The 17,411-nt window shown below is 45.7% G+C and overlaps 1 protein-coding gene across 1 annotated transcript; it reads left to right on the top strand.

Moving 5' to 3' along the window:
• Positions 1–8,270: 8,270 nt before the first annotated feature.
• LOC124669929 (myosin-10-like) lies at positions 8,271–16,716 on the top strand. Its single transcript, XM_047206462.1, has 8 exons — positions 8,271–8,469; positions 9,559–9,657; positions 10,350–14,441; positions 14,601–14,825; positions 14,909–15,067; positions 15,323–15,481; positions 15,830–15,943; positions 16,031–16,716. Exons 2-8 carry the CDS (start codon positions 9,586–9,588, stop codon positions 16,250–16,252), a joined length of 5,043 nt encoding a protein of 1,680 aa, XP_047062418.1. The 5' UTR covers positions 8,271–8,469; positions 9,559–9,585; the 3' UTR covers positions 16,253–16,716.
• Positions 16,717–17,411: the final 695 nt, after the last annotated feature.

Genomic DNA, 17,411 nt, shown 5'->3' with positions numbered 1-17,411 from the left:
TCCGAGTTTTCAGCCGGCGAAAAGTGAATACAGCGCCCTTTACTCGTGTTTTAAGGGGCGAAAATATACGAGTCCTGTTAGATATGCTCTTAGTCTGGGCCACACCCAGCGGCCGCAATGGGCGATGAAGAGAAATTACGCTATGCGAGCTTACGAAATTTCGTGGATTGCAAATCGAGGGAGGTCGTGGTGGTTGCATGGGCCAACCGGCGTGCGGCGGTGAGCCTAAGTGACGCCGGCCAGAAAACCAGCGAGAAATGGTCGTGCTGTGCGTTCGTTGGTTGTTTGATTCAGTACGCGGTCGTCCGGTTGTAATGATCCTGGTTTCTTCTTCAGTGATAATTACAACCTGACAACCGCTGATTTGTCCATTGATTCAGTACGCGAGGTTTAACAGTTGGAGACGAAAGCGCATCAATCCAAATCTCGACATGGTCAATTCGCCGTGGACATGGCGATAGAGAGCCGCCATCAGCCGGTCTAGCTAGCCTACTTTGGACGAGTTGGACCGTGTACGGAGACCGGAGACGTATTCTCGGCGACGCCACACTGTTATCAGGTCTGTTTGAATATCGTGTCAGAGTGAGATGATTGATTGACAGTAGCACTCAACGGCCCCACTTGAAACTCGTCTCAGCTGGTCAGGACCGAGGACACAGGGGAAGCTCCGAAGGCCACATGCTTGTCCACAGAGGAGTGTCGGAGTTCGAATCCAAGAAGATGCAGGCGATGCGGTCTCCGTCGGCTTAGGGTGACTTCTTTCGAGCTCACGCTTGCGAGCAGGCGAGGCTGCGAATGCGGTCAGTAAACCGTGGTGGACAGAAATTCCCAGAAACTGCCAACGAGACTTCTTTTGGGCTTCTTCAAGTTTGGAGGCCGCCACGGATAGACGCACGTACGGCGAGAGGAATCGACGATGATCACAAATTTCACAATATGTCGGTGGCCATCTCGATCAGCTCTAGTGTTCCTACGGAATAATTCATCGTTAGCTTTTCTTTAGCAGAACTCGTTGGCTGTGGGGGGTAGAATCGTAGGCTCTCCATATTTTGACAAATCTCAGACGATCTTCATGGGACGGAGGAAGTAGTAGGTAGTACTAACATGCCGAAATGATAAACGATGTTCGTTACTAGGTGCAAAAGGGTAAACAGTTGATAACTAACCTGAAATTGGGTGGCAAGCCGGGCGTTCCGCGCCCGTCCGGCAAAAACAAAATCAAAGCAAAACAAGCGATATATTCAAATTGAAATTACTGCTGGATTAGTGGAAAACTAGGTGCCGCATCCCGTGTCCCTTGTCAACTCACTACGAGGGTGGTTATAAAGTTTTCATACTTTCTCCGTTCTATTTTTAAATTTTATCTAGATACGAAGGTATATAAATATATTTTAGCTATAGATTCATATGTATCTAAAAAAAAATACGAAGCTTTTTAGAAACAGAAGGAGTACTAAAGTTGGGAAAATTTGTTACAGACACCATTATTTTCTGGCATTTATCGAAACATGCCGCTCGATTGTGTCTTTGACAAGTACCTATACAATTCTGTGGCACATTTGCCACAACACACCACCTGGCGAAAAATGGAAAGTATTGCACTTTTACCTGGGATGACTAGCAAATGCGTAACTTTCCGTTTTTGGCTAGGTGGTACGTTCTGGCAAATATGCCACGGAATTGTAATGGTACCTGATAAAGACACAATTGAGTGGTGTGTTTCGGCAAAAGCTAGAAAATAACGGTGTCCTATAGAAAATTTTCCTACTAAAGATATAACATGGGTTCGTTTGGTGAGGGACGACATTCAATAGTGAAGAGCATGCGGTGACCTCTGGTTCAGCCTTTCAAAGGTGCCTATGTGTTCATAGGAATAAGCATCCACGGCTGCGTGTTTATACGATATTTCAAAACTATAAAAGACAAACTGTTGTTGCGTCAAGCGTGAGACATTTTGTGCCATGCTGGCTTTTCTGTGTACATCGGTTGAACATGACTACCTGAGCCAATATGCCACAGCGCCGGGTCGTAGCTGAGTTGGAGCTAGCCGGTAAACGCCGGTCGTTGAAACGGCAATCAACGGTGAGTCCGGATATCTTTAACCGGGCTCCGCTGTCAGTGTGTGGGCCCCCCGCGCGAAGAACTGTCTCTCGATGAATCCAGTCACCGCTCCACCACCAACACCACGAAAACGTTAGGCTGGAGGTCCCACACGGCAGTGTGACGGTGTAATGGGCGTCGTGCTCAGGCTCACGCGAGGCAAGTACACATGGTGGCGGGGCCCTTGACGGCGGCGACACAGCTGGAAAGTCCGGTGGACGGTGGCCTTGGCCCAGGAAAAAGCGGTGGCGTCCACGTCAGCGTGAACGCTACGTACACGGCGGCCGGCCGGCCGGCCTTCTTAATCTTTGCCGGAATTCGCCACCGTCTACATGGCCATGTCGCAGTCCTGTACCCTTTCGGCGGCACTAGATGTTTAGACTCTTCGGACTGAAAACCTGGAAAGATTAAGAGATCCCGCCATGGCAACGTAAGCATATACTGGAGTACGTCCGCAGTCCGCTCGGAATTAATCGACGATAGGAGGGAATACTTCTGTAAAAATTACTTAGAAAATCGTATACACGCCTACTGAAAAGACGAAAAGAAGGGAGGATGGGTGTGGACCGTTCGCTGAGTCTGGCAGATACGAAACGCCGGAAGGTGCGGCCAAACCTTGACCGTTCGTTGACGAGATCAGCCGTTGAAAAATTAAAGTGTTTGAACATCATCATCATCGTCATGGACCGTAGAGCCAGACCCGGCCTAATCGCTTTAGCCAGCCAGCCAGCCAGGTTGGTCGATGTGGAAGGAACTGTGAATGGTTTTGTCCAAAGTTTCCTGGCTACACAAAACGGCGCTAGAGATGATCATGAGACATTGAGACCACCTGGAAAGGCCAGCACGTACGCACAAGCGGGCTGCATCGCAAGACTCACAGAGCTGCCAATTCGATCAATTAGAAAATCCTGTCACAGGCAGCAATTAGCATGTAATGATTCCCGCATATATAATTCTGCTTTCCAATCCTCCACCGAGACCATGGATGCCCACATGGCGCTAGTGACGCGGCAAGCCATGCCATGCCTCCGAGAATGGCCAATCTGGAGCTATTGGAAGAACCATTTATGCAGAATCGCGATTGCCATGCCCCTCCATGCGAGATCCGGCCCAACAGTGCCAGTATCCCTCCCATAATATATCATGAACTATCTAGTGCATCGTACGAAGTTTTAGATCTCAACTTGCTAGGCTACAAGATCGGAGAACAGTGCGAAGATTCTCAATGGCCGTGAATTGAATTGGTGCTGGAGAAAAGGTACAGAGTACAGCTGAATAATTGTCCTGCCGGGTGATAATTATTCCTCATGTTTCATCGAAGAAAAAAAAATCCACATACGCAGTACTGTCAATTTGCACCGATTCAGGTAGCTAAAGTGCTTGTGAAAACTAAACACTAATTATCCTTCCGACAATATATACCACGTCGATAGCGAGGCGTCGGGTCAATTCGTCAATCTTAAGGGATCAATTTCTTGGATCCAGCTTCTTGTATAGTGTCAAGTGAGATTTCATCTAAGTTCTACTTGTAGTGCATTTTACTTTTTCTAGTGTAAATTTTGATACTAAAACTAGAAAAAACAAAATATACTATAAGTAAAATCCCGATAGAATCGCACCTTAATATAGGTCCCTCAAATGTGTTCATAGGGATATAATGTATGCGCATTTAGAAAAGTAAGTATACATACATATTTGCGAACATCTGCTTGTGTTTCTCAACTAATAAAAGGATCATGAACCATGTAGTATGATTTCTTCACATGGCAGAGCATTGTGGAGATCCGAACACTTGAACATGCGGACAAAAAATGTTAATCAAGTAAAGTTCCCCAATCAACAATAATAAATGTAACAAAGAAACCAGATGAACTTTTGGACTTAATTAAGCACTATATATATTTTGTTTGCAAATTACAGCTGCACACCATGCCGAGACAACTGCTTGCAGGCAGTGACGCCGTCAGCGTGCCAAAAGGAGTCGATAGGGTCGGTTTGGACGGCTGATTATTAGCTGCCGCACCCACTGCGCGGTGGGACCAGATAAACCTACTAAAGAGAAAAAAAAAGCCAAAGCTACCATCGTCCTCTCTTCTCCTCCATTGCATCTTTTCCTCCCTTTAATTAGATGGAGTTTGTGGCTGGGCTTGACTGGACCAGCTTTGGACTAGCCTGACATGCATGATGCCATTGCTCAAAACCATTTCTTTCTTCTACTGCATTTTATTATTCCCTAGTGTGACAACCTTGCACATCAGTAGTAGAGTAGTATAAGTTTAAGGTGGGCAACCTTATCATCCTGGTATACAGATAAACAAATCTATGGTTATTTTTTAAGATAATGACTTCCATATCTTGCATACATGATGTTGACTCAAAGTTTATCTGAAATATTTGTTTCGCAAAAAAAAAATGGTTACTTAACATAAGCGCATGCGTCATTGAAATCGTCTCCTACAACACTACTTTTCATCCATCGGTCTCTTTGGTGGATGAAGTTATCAACAGCATTTCCAGCCGCGTCCCCAAAGCGTCCCCCGGCCAAAGGGATTTGGAGCGCGCCGGATCAAAAAACCGTTCCAGCCGTATCCTCCAAAACCTATTTTTGTCTGGCGCGCCCCTATACGGTGTCCGACGCCCCGAGCCCGTCCCCGTCCCACATGGGACGCTCCGGGCACGCCGGACACAAGGAAAAGCGAGGCGAACCGACGCGTCAGCGGCTCGGAAGCCTAAAACCCCGTCGCCTACCTTTGGTCAAGCGACGTTAATGGCGTCCCTGTTTTCCCAGGCGACGGGACGGTCTCGTCGTGCATGGCCGCGTGGCCGTCCGCGCCGGCGTTATTGCGTGCAACCACCCGCTGCCACCGCTGTTTAAAGACGCCCTGCAGTTCTCACCGCTCACAAACCATCTTGTCACCGCCGCCTTCCCCCTCCCAGATCTTCTCCTCGCCGCTCCAAAAATGTCGAGCTCGTCCTCCCGCAAGATCGCCGCGGCGAACGGCTTCGGCCGCGGCAGCCTCACCGTGGCGGAGGCGTGGGCGGCCGTACAACGCCCGCTATCCGGTCCCGCCGGACATGCGGGCTGCCAGCAGCGGCGGCTGGAAGATGGCCGTGAACGGCATTGGCGTTCCGCCGCCGCCGAAGCCGCGCACGGACCAATGGAGGGACGCCATCAAGGCTCGTCGGGCTCAACTCACCGCCGAGGAGCGGTTGGATCCGACGTGGGCGGCCAACAACAACGACGCCTGGTGGACGTCGTACTTCCAGGCGAAGTACGACGTCGAGATGCACAACACCGACGGGCTCGTCGGCGGCCCCAATAGCTGGAACAAGGACGGCCGCGCCCTATTCTGGGGCGTTCCAGGACGCACCCTCGAGAACGTCATCCGCGGCATCCGCAACGGCGCTCCAAGGCTGGAGATGTCGTCGTCACCGCCGCCGTCTCCTCAATGGCAGCCGAGGAGGACAACGTACTCGTCCTTCTCGCACTCTTCTTCCTCAGGACCGGTGCGATCGACGCCGTCCTCGTCTTACCGGTCGGCGCCGTACACCGTCCCCAAATGGGAGGTGAAGGAGGAGCCGGCGACGCCCGTCAACACGAGGCGTGGCGGCAGTGGCAGCGGCAGCCGGTGGCAGCAAGGGAGGCGCGGCGGCGCCCTCCTCATCCCGAAGCCGGAGGTGAAGGAGGAGCCGGAGGAAGCGTCGCAGCGGCGGCTGCCGGCGGAGTACGAGCGGCAGCAGCGGCTCATCGCCGGCAGCCGATGACCCCGAGGACTCGCCCGTGTCCGCGGGCGGCGTTCTTGGCGTCCATGAACGACAAGGACGCCTGGAGGGGCGAGCTCGACGCGGCGATCGCCTTGTCCATCGGCGACTCCGGCAAGCCGCTGGTGGACCTCACCGACGACGGCGAGGCAGGACCAACGGCTTGGTGAAGGACGAGCCCGTGGACGAGCGCGTCAAGCAGGAGGTCGTCACCGACGAGATGCACAACTTCCAGCAGTACTACGACGCCTCCGGCCGTCGCAAGTGGTTCTAGATTAGGTTTAGTTTAAATTTAGTCAAATTTTGTTCGAATCTATGTAATATATGGCAAGTTTGCATGAATCTGGCTTAAGTTTAAAAGTTGCGAAATTTTGTTTGGGGGACGCGACTGGGGAGCGACGTCCCCCAAACGCGGCACGAACGAAACACGTCCCCTAAACGCTCAATCCGGCGCGGTTTGGGGGACGCTTTGGGGGACGCGGTTGGAGATGCTCCAAGAATCTTCAGTGGATTAAGATGGGGACATGGGGTTAATGCCGTGAGAGATGAAACACTCCCTTACACAATCCTCACCAAGAAAGGGGCAGTGCATCGTTATAATTAGGCATATACTAGTACCTTAAGCATGCCAAAGCATTTAAGGGATAGCCGAATACTTGGTTTTTTCTCCTAATTGGGCTAATTAGGAAGAGCTCAGATGACACCTGAAAATGACTGCAATTTCTTGTTTGCGGACGAGCGGAGGGGTTACTTTGCAAGGTACTCATCTAAAATCGCAAAAACGTGCACGCGGGGAGCACCTTTCGCTTCGGAGTGCAAAATTGGTGTACCTACCAATTTCTCTCGAGCAAAGTGATGTATGATAAACTTGATATCGAAAGAGAACCAGTCCTCCAAACGGAAAAATATTCTGAAGTGCGGCGTGAAAATGACCTCCTGTGTGCAACATTGAATCCGTTCTTATTTTGATTAACGAAACTACTAATTTTCATGTTATATTTTTGTTCGCTGGAGTGGAGTACCGGACAATAAGGAAAAGAAAATATCGACCACCTGTCTCGGCAATGCACTCAATTATTTGTCACAGATTTAGAATGTGGCAACTACATTTTTGTTTCTCACACAATCATAAACTATTTAATTTAATATAATTATAGTCATGGTGGATACGATTAAAAATGAATGTGTGGCTCATAACCAACCTCATAAACTCGATTATTTCACACATCAGAAAACATAATCTCAACTATGTGAAGGATCTTATGGTCTTGTATTGCTAAATATCCCATAGCTTCCTCGAGTTGTATACATCGTTGATGTTACTCTTGATAATAACTTGACTATAAGTTATACAAGACGAATATAGTCGAGAACTTGAAACCATCTTAGCAGGCGATACACATCTATGTGAGACATTGCACTCAATAATTATATGGTACTTGTGTATTTAGATCTTTGTAACATATTCATAAAATTAAAATATGCATGCATGTTCGCATTTTTTTCTCCTTTTCCTCTACATTATCCTCCTTTCGGTTGTATCTTTGAAATAGTTACATTAAAGCAAATAGTTATGACCCATCATGTTAGAATTTGTCGGGTCTTTTCTTCTTCTTTCTCACATTGTCCCCCTTTGTTAGTCCGGTGGCTTGTTGTATAGTATCTTCAAAGCGTCATTATAGCATTTTCCTACACTACATGGAAATAAGAAAATTCAATGTCAACGTACATTATACTAAGTAGCATTCATGCTCGTCCACTTTATTTTAGTTTCTTTTGCCCGCCCCTTGCATTCCGTGTATCTCCGGCACACTTATAACGGTTTTTTCTCGCACACCACCTTTGGAAAATAAGAACACGAAATAGACTTTGAATGTCATGGCGGAGCACACCACTTTAAAATAAGCAGAAATGAAATGGAAAAACAGCGGCAATTCGTTCATGAGAGCATTGTCGCACCAAAAAAAATAAAAAGAGATACTAAGGTGGCAGAGGATTCTCAAATTCTCCTTTGGCTGAGACCTGAGAGCAACTGGGCAAGTAAAAAAATAAATACTTGCCAATAGACCCTGACCAGGTATTGAAAAAGCTTTTCTGTTCAACCGTTTAATTTGTATGTACATATACGCTTCAGGGGGTTCTCGCTGCAAAAACCACCTCCAGAAAACCAAACCGATCCTGCGGCGCCGCCGGAACATGCGCAGGGTGTCGCGCGGCGTGGCATACCTGGTAATCACGCCGCCCACCGACGTGTGGGACCGACATGTGCGGACCCACCGGTCAGTGACTGCGCAGGAGGTGAGCGTAGCGACGGCGCCGGCTTTATCGGTGGGCCCGGCCAACTCAGCGGCACGTATGCAGATATAAACCCCGCACGAAGGAGGAAATTGCAGCTCGCAAAACCCCGACAAAAATAAAAAAAAGATTCTCTCCCTGCTCCTTCTCGTTAATTCCGCTCTGATAAATCTCGCCTCCCTTCCTCGCTCTCGAGTTTCCTCCGTGGATTTGATCTGCGGCGGCGGCCTGGAGAAGACCGGCGGGAAAGCAGAGGACGGCGCAGCAGGACCGGGAGCTGACAGCTGAGCTTCGGTCGGCCTTAATCCCGAGGTGAGCTGCTGTTTAGCTGGGTTAATTACTACTACGGAGTAGCATTTGTTTGGAGTAGTAGTACTGTTTTCTCCGCTCGTATTTTTGAATCCGATGGCGTCGGCTTCTGCGCCGGTTCCGCCTGCTGCTGTTTCCGCCATTTGATCCGATCTCCCGTGGCCCGAATCGCCTCCTTCGGACTGGATTGGGGAGCTGAGCTCTCGTGATTTTTTTATTTTTTTTTTTGCTTCGATTCTGCCGCATCCGCTTGCTTCACAATTTCGATCGGCTCCTGCTCGATGTTGCTCGGGGCCAGCTCCTCTTCTCTTTGCTTGCTCGCGGCGGATGGTGCTCAGGCGTTTGATTTGTTCCTGTGAGGACTGAGGACGACGGTGGTACCGTCAGAATAGTCTGAATCATTAAGCATATCTGACTTTTCGAGCGCTGCGGATGGCACGTCCCTGCTCGGGGTAGGATGGGGGGAGAGTGATCGTGGGAAAGGTTGGTTGGTGGGCACGAATTGTCGTTTTTGTCTTTTGCCTTTTTCCGGGGTTGGTTGCTGAATTATTTGCTGGCTAGTGTTGGGTTTGGTAGCTGGGAGCTTGCTCTTTCTCCAAAGTTCAGGCAGCTCGGATCGGAGTTTTGGGTGAACCTTATTATATCGATCGCGTGCTGATCGATCGGATCTTGTGCTAGCTTGTGTCTCGTGCTTGTGATGTAATCCTGATCCTGATTGGCCTTGTGTGGAGTTAGTAGGTACTTGGTATTGGTAAGGTGGTACGCTATGCAGGAAGAGGAGATCACACAATTCTTAATGATATCATAGTGTTTAGTTGTTTGCTTTCCCCCATATAACTATGATATAGTTGGACCCTAGCTGTCGCCTTTTTTTCTGTATCCTTCATCATCCAGTCTGTAGTGAAGTAGTCTCTACACAAAATCAATCGTTCACCCCCCTCCACAGAGCCTGTTTTGGGGAGGCTGCTGAACTTTTTGAGCTTGCTTTCGTAGGATTCCATTTGTAGGTCGCAGCATCGCCGCGTATTAGCTTGATGCCTGTGTATACATGATGCAACTATTGATCCCAACACTTCTTGTTGTAAACTGCAGCGACGGATACGAAGCTAGCTGCCCGAGATGGAAGCCGAACAGGCTGCAGAAGTAAGCTCCGGGGAGATGACGAATCTTAAGACGCCTGATACGACTCCGGTAAGGAAAACATTATCAGTGAAAGATGAGTGCATGTTCACCATTCCTAACACAACTTTCAGAACTGAGTGCTGTTTCTTTGTACGTTTCATTCGTGTTATTTGCAATAGCCTATTTATCATGTCCAGTTTTGTTTTTTGGTATCTATATACTACTAGTACTATCACATTGGTATTTCTTGATGTCAAAAACGGATAAGTGTGGTTTCTGAAAATGCTTTGGGTGGGTGCTTGTTGCATATATTTTCAGTACTTTATTCATTTATTAATTCATTACATTGGTCTCTGGTACCTGAATTAATATGAATACGTGCAATTTCTGGGCAGTATGATAATTCGTGGGCGCAAGAAAACTTTATAATCTACTATATTGTCACATCTTTTATTCATAATTGAGGTGCAGTTTCCATGATTGGTTAAAGTAGGGATTTATTTGAAAGTTGACCATAGTTTTCTGCCCAAGGTTCTAAATATTTGCATCCACTGCATTGAATAAGATTCTACAAAGAGGGCACAGATTAGAAAAATCTCCATGAAAACAAATGCTTGAAGTCTCAAGATTAATGAAAATTCCACGCTTTTAATAGTATTTCATTTCTCTGAGGACTTGTTTATGCTTCACTTACGACTTGGTTATTATTTGATTTGAAATTCCAAAGATGCCACTGAATTCAGACAATGCCAATATCTTAGGTACATGATGATGACAAAGAAAATCTAGTAAATGGAGATTCAAATCCACATGTGAAGGAAACACACGGTGACGACGATGATGGAACAGGATCCGATGGTTATGAGCTGGTAGATGTGAAGGAAAACTTTGGTTCAGCAAAAGCGGTGGAGGAAGAAACGGCAAATAGAAGTATGAAAGATGATGAAAGAACTATAGAAGCTGCCATGTCGAATGAAGAAACGAAACGATTGGATGAACTATCAAGGCGTATTGAAGAGCTTGAATCTGAGAAGGACAAATTGGTGAAGGATATGACAGAAGCAGAAAATAAGCAGACACTGCAATACAGTTCTCTACAAGAAGCACAAAAATCTCTCACTGAGAAGGATAAAGAGCTGGCTGAGGCAACACAATCACTGAGCGAGATGGGGTCTGAGCTTGAATTCTCGAAAAAGAGGATTCAAGAAATTGAGGTTGAGTTAGGTTTATCAGCTGATAAGCTCCACAAACTTGAAGAGCTGAAGGATGAAAGAAGCTTGCATGCTGCACAGGAGGCGAAGAGGGCTGCTGAACTTGATAAGATGCTTGAAAAGACTCAGTTGAACATGAAAGAGATGGAAGACCAGATTAGCAATTTACAGGAAGAGTTAAAGGGACATCAAGATAAGGCTATCGACCATCAGCAAGTAGAAGAATCACTGAACGCCACAGTCTCACAATTCAAGATGGTACAAGAGGCACTTGAACTCGCCAAATCACAAGTGACTGATTTGGAGCAGAAGCTTGCTTCTCAGGATGCTAGCATCAGTAAGCTCACTGAAGAGTTGAGTCTCCACTGCTCATCTGAAGAATCTCTGAAGGAGAAGAGTCTTAAACTAGAGACTGAACTTGCTGCCGTGAATGAAGAGTTGCAAGCGAAGCTTCTGAGTTTGCAAGAAATGGAGATGAAACTGGAAGAGCAGGTGAAGGAAAAAGAGACAAGTGAAGCTACATTCGAGAAGCAGCAGGTACAGATTCTCAACCTGCAGTCTGGTCTCGATGAACTAAAGGATGAAAATGAAACTCTCAAAGGGACTCTAGTTGACACTGAATCAAAACTAACAGAAAGAGAGTCCATGTTGCGTCAGGCTGAAGAGGAGCATGCTAAAGCACAATTGCTCCTGTCAGAAGCATTGTCGCATAAAGAAGAATTGGAGGTAAATCTGAAATCTATCAGCGAGCAGCATGGTGAGTACAAAGCTGTTTCTGAAGATGCAAACGAGAAGATTCTCGAGCTTCAAGCACAAATTCAGTCCCTGCATGCAGCTGAAGAGGCTTCGAAATCGCATCTGGAAGAGGCTAGCACAAATGTGGAAGATGCTAAGAAGAAATGTTCTGATCTTGAGCAACAGCTCAGCGAATCTGAGAGTAAATTCGTCACTTCAAGTGAACAAATAAAGTTGCTGGAAGAGCACGTCCAACAACAAGCAGCTTCTTCAGCAGAAAAAGAAAAGCAGCTTGAAGAAGCAGTGAACAGTGTAGAAACATACAAAGAGAAGATAAATGAGCTGCAATCTTCTCTGGATTCCTCAGCATCTAAAACTCAGCTACTTGAACAAGAAGTCAAGGATCTGACTGACAGATACTCACAGCATCAAGAACAATCTCATTCGGTTCGTGAAAGAAGTCTTGAACTGGAGAGCTTGCTTCACACATCAAAGTCTGATGCTGATGGTGCACACTCCCGGAGACAGGAGCTGGAACAGGAGCTTGAAACCACACAAGCAAAGTTCAATGAGGTTGAATCAGAACTAGAACAGTATAGAAGCAAGGTTTCTCACCTTTCCGATGATCTGGAAGCTTACCAAACAAAAGCAGCCAGTCTTGAGGCTGTGATGGAAGCTGCAAGTGAAAAGGAGAAGGAGCTTATGGACTCACTGATTCAAATCACCGAAGAAAAGAAGAAACTTGAGGAACTAACAGCAGAGTATGAAGAAAAACTTCAAGAGCACTTGAAGGAAAAGGAAGGTTTTGAAGAGAGGGTTCAGACTCAAGAATCGAAGGTGCTTGACTTAGAAGAACTGTTGGCGAAACTTAGAGAAGAAAAAGAAAGTGGCGAGAACGCCATTGCTGATCTTAACCTGCAACTCTCCAATAAGAACGACATGTACCTGGAATTGGAGTCCCAGTTAAGCCAGGCTGGGGACGATCATAGCAAAACAAGATCACTTCTCTCTGATGCACACTCACACAAAGAGGAACTAGAGTTAAGTTTGAAATCTCTTAATGATCTGCACACGGAATCCAAAACAGCTGCGGAGTCTGCAATGCAGAGGACTGCAGAGCTTGAAACTCAAGTTCAGGAATTAAGTGCTGCTGAAGAGAGTCTGAAGCTACAGCTTGCTGAGTTTGAGTCAAAGCTAGCATCTGCTGAGAAGAAGAGCGCAGATCTTGAGCAAGAGCTTAAAGATGCGGCAGATGAACGCAATGATTTCCGTGTGAAGGTTGATGAACTTTCTGGGGAAGTTGAAGCATACAAGGAGAAATCAGCAAGTCTTGAGGCTTTATTAGCAGAAGCCAACCAGAAGGAGGATGAGTTGTCTGCGAAGTTGGCTCAAGCTAATGAAGAGAAGGAGCAATATGAAGAACTGTCAAAGAAGGCCACCACAGCGCATTTGGAAGCGGAGAAGCAAGTCCAGACTTTACAGGGTGACCTAGAATCTGCCAGGAGTAAAATGGAAGAGGTGGAGAATGATCTTCAGGCCCTGGGTGTTAGAGAAAGCTCAGTACTTGAGAAGCTTAAATCTGCAGAGGAGCAGCTTGAGCACAGTGGGAGAGCACTGGAACATACTACTTCCAAGAAGATTGATCTGGAATCTCTGTACCAGTCTTTACTTGAAGATACAGAGACGAAGCTCCAACAAGCAGGGGACAACCTGACACAAAAGGAGACCCAATGTCAGCAACTGTCCGAAAAGTTGAAGTTGGCCGAGGAACAAGTTGCTTCTTATGAAGCAAAAGCTACTGCGTCCACTGAAGAGGTGGAATCCATGAAGGTGGAGCTTGAAGCCTTTGAAAATGAGATCGCTACTCATGAGACCACCATTGAGGAACTCAAGACCAAGGTTTCCAATGCTGAGTCAAAGGCTGAAGAGGCGTTGGCTGAGAATGCGGCAATGAGTGGTGGAAATCAGGCCCTGAAAGAGGAACTTGATGCTAAGCTAGCCATGCTTCAGGAATTGCAAGAGCAGTTTAACTCTACTCATGCTGAAAAGGAAGATGTTGCTACGAAGCTAGCTGAGCATGGAAGAACGATAGAACAATTGACTGAGGTGCACAGTAGAGGCTTAGAGCTTCAGTCTGCAGCTGAATCAAGGAATGCAGAAGTTGAAGCTCAAATGCGTGAAGCTCATGAGACAATAGAACGGAAAGATTCAGAAATGAAAGACTTGAATGAGAGGCTGACTGCACTTCAGTCTGAGACTGAAAGTTTGATGCATGTGAATGAAGCCTTGAAACAGGAAATCAGTGCTAAGTTGGTCTTGGTTGACGAGCTGCAGGAGAAATTTGCGTCCCTGAGTTCCGATAAAGAAGCAGCTGCAGAGAAGCTGGCTGTTCACGAGGAAACAATAAAACATTTGACTGAGGCGCACACAAGAAGCTTGGAACTCCACTCTGCAGCTGAATCAAAGAATGGGGATACTGAAGTTAAGCTGCATGAAGCCCTCGAGACAATAGCACAGAGAGAAGCTGAAGTTAAAGACTTGAGCAAGAAGCTGGATGCTCTTGAAATCGAGTTGGGATATTATGAAGAGCAGGCAACTGAAGCTGCTGCCAATGAAGAAAATCATAAGGTTAAATTTGATGAAGCTGTACACAAACTAAAGAACTTAGAAGCACAACTTGCAGAAACACAAAACAAGGTTGAACTTTTCCATGCAGAGAAGGAAAACTTGATTAGTGCAAATAGTAGTTTGAACGAGGAGTTGGAAGTACATCAGAGCAAGCTGAATGAATTGCAGCTGGCACTTACTGCTGCACTAGCAGAAAAGCAGGGGTCATTGGAAGAGACTCACTCATTGCGTAAAACACTCGATGGCATGATTCAACGCAAAGAGGAACTAGAAAGCCAGGTGATCAAGTGTTCTATTTTATTGTTCTCAGCTTAATGCTGCTTACTGCTCTTGGCTTCAAAATATTTCTAATACCGTTACATAGCTCTTATCTTGCCATTACAAATGCTTTAGCCTCAGAAGTAGAAAAAACCCTTTAGCAAGATGATTTTTTTTCAGGTCTCTTCTACTCTGGAAGAGCATGAAGAACTGAAGGGCAAGTACCAAAGTACACTGGAAGAGAAGCAGATTTTGAATGAAAAATATGAAACTGCAAAGAAGGAGCTTGACGAAGCAATAATCAAGTTGGATGAGCAAATCAATTTGGAAAAGTCTGAAAAAGAATTTCATATTTCAAAACTCGAGAGACAAATTACAATGTCTGAGCTAAAATACATGGAGGAGGTACCTTGTTATTTATCTCCCTCTAAACTATTTTGGGCCTTACTTTCAAAGTACTGTCTGTATAATTTATGAAATATTTTCAGATCCAGACCATGCAAGTTGAAACAACTGAAAAGAATGAAGCACTTACAACCAAGATGCAAGAGCATGCAAACTTAGTCCAACAAAAAGATGAGTTGGAGCAACAATTGCTGGAAGTTAGGAAGGAACTGGATGCTGCTTACCATACCATAGCAAATCAGGTATAGTCTCACCTTTCTACTAAATGGAGAAACGATTTGCTGGATCTATCATTTCCATACTGTCAAGCCTTTCTGCTCAGCTGGTACATCTAAAAATGATGTCAGATAGACAATTGTCTCTTTGTATGGCTATGTTGTCAACAGTTTTGACATGGAGTGAAGTTGTCGATTCGAGAAAATCCAAATGATTTGGCACTTCTTTCTTCAAAATTTGTTGTTGTCAATTAATATTTTTATGAACCTTTGTTTTGGCAGGAAGAGCAAGCTTCAGTGAGGGAGATAAAGTGGGATGCTTTTAAGACGTATTCAGCGGATCAATTAGAAGCCCAGAAGAAACATGCTGCAGAGCTTGAAGTACAGATATCAGCTCTTAAGCAAGAGCTGCAAGAATCTGAGATCGCTTCCAAGCACAAGGTTGGGTTTTATCTGAGTATCCATTTTATGCTGCAATTATAGTTTATCTGATTCCTCAAAAAAAAAATTCAATTCCTCATTCTAGTTTATTTGATGCAAGTGATGGGTGTTCTGGATGTAAGATCAAAGATCACGTGATAAAATCCATCTGTGATTTTCCTTCAAATCCTTAAATGTGAAATATTGTGTAGTCATACTTACAGATTCTTGCAGATAAAAAAAACTTACATATTCACCCAATAATTTGCCTTCATTGTTGCAAATTGTAGTCCCCTACTGCTTTGACACTTTCTGAGTATATATCTACAGATTTTTTTCTCATGTATTGATTTATGCGAGTTTTTTCAGGTTGCAGAGCTCAACAAGCTGAGTCAAAATCTGAGCAAGAGTGCTGAAATGGAGAAGAAGGTTCAGGACCTTGAGCAGAAGTTGCAGCTAGCTTATTCCAAATCCGAGGAACAGGCAAGCAAAAAAAAAAGATGCTAAGAATTATCTTGACTTACCCTGATCATTAGTTACCAGCAGTTAACAACATCCTCTCTTCTGCAGGCAAAGGATGCAGTGGTATCATCGAGATCCCGAGAATTCAGCCTCGACTCGGCAACAGTGCAAAACAAACAACATGACAGGTCTCAGGCTCCTGCCACGGTCTCCCCAGCCCCTGCGCTCCAAGAAATGCGAGAACCTTCTGGTATCATGGCCTTCAAGTTCATCATTGGCGTCGCCCTGCTGTCCGTGATCATCGGTGTTTTCCTTGGAAAGAAATACTAGTGCTGCTTTTGTGAAATCGCTGCTGGTGTCATATGGGAAATCCCACTGTTAAAAGTAAAAACTGCTTCTCATCACCTAAACTACTCTAGCTGAACAAGAAATAGTTTGGTTTGGTGGACTGCTCTTGAGCAGATCGATGACTCTTAGGGAGAAGTCGGAAATCTGAAAAGACTTTTTTTTTTGTTTCTCCTCTTGGTGAGTTCTCCCTCTTTTAAGTTTCTTTTTGGGTAAGAAGGGGTAGGAGTCAGATTTTTGTTCATTCCTACCCTTTGCGTGCAGAAGGCCATATGCACGCTATTGGGTTTTGCTGTCAGTGCGCTTGTATCTACATATCTCTCTGTAAAAAAGAAATGGGTGAGAAATCTCAGTTTGTTCATAGGCTGTTATGAAGAGTGTAATCTGTATTATGCTGTACAATCACTCCAGTGTTTTTGATCTATATGTGGATTGCTGGTTGGCAAGAAGTGTCTTGTTTCTCCAAGATAAGATTTTCAGCCCCTGCCATTCATTTCTTCTCTTGAAATCTGATTGCTGAAATATGCATTTCTTCTCTCCTTGTCTTGTAAACCAAATGCAAGCTGATTTATTCACAGATGCTACTTCACTGCATGGTGCCACTTCCATTTGGAGCACATATGCGATTCACGAGTGAATGAATCTGGCCCTGTTTTGCATTTTGCAGGTGCATGAATGAGATTGATTGAGAGGTGAAACCGCAAAGGGCACTCAAACCACACATAAGCGACAGTGATGTGTCACAACATGATTTCCATGTTGATACTTGGACAAGTTTTTTTTTTGGTACATCAGGCGACGGTTGGATGAACGCTACGGCAGAGCACACACTTTTGGATAAGTAGCGGGACGTGAAAGTGGCGTGTGGGGCTGTGGGCCCTGGTCCCACATGTAAGACTGCAGTGACACCTTTTAATTTTCTTGGAAAGTAGCTCAAACTAGTGCCTTTTCATCGCAGTTAGCGCTGCGATGCTGATAGTACTACTGATTTAAGAGAGTTTCAGAGGGTCCAGCATAGTGTACGGTTGACTGTCAAGGGTGTGCATCCAATTAAACTGTCTGAAAAGCCTTCAGAGACTGCATACGGTCGCAGTCATTAGTGACTCAGTGAAGTCCATTACTAGCTTTCTATCTTGATGGAGAA

The sequence above is a fragment of the Lolium rigidum genome, chromosome 7, assembly GCF_022539505.1.
Source record: "Lolium rigidum isolate FL_2022 chromosome 7, APGP_CSIRO_Lrig_0.1, whole genome shotgun sequence".
Classification (NCBI taxonomy): Eukaryota; Viridiplantae; Streptophyta; class Magnoliopsida; order Poales; family Poaceae; genus Lolium; species Lolium rigidum.
This window is presented reverse-complemented; position numbering and strand designations above follow the sequence as displayed.

Coding starts and splice junctions, on each gene's coding strand:
- LOC124669929 (XM_047206462.1), top strand. CDS start 9,586: ATGGAAGCCGAACAGGCTGCAGAAGTAAGCTCCGGGGAGATGACGAAT. Junction 14,826..14,908: donor AGCTAAAATACATGGAGGAG/GTACCTTGTTAT, acceptor AAATATTTTCAG/ATCCAGACCATGCAAGTTGA. Junction 15,068..15,322: donor ACCATACCATAGCAAATCAG/GTATAGTCTCAC, acceptor TTGTTTTGGCAG/GAAGAGCAAGCTTCAGTGAG.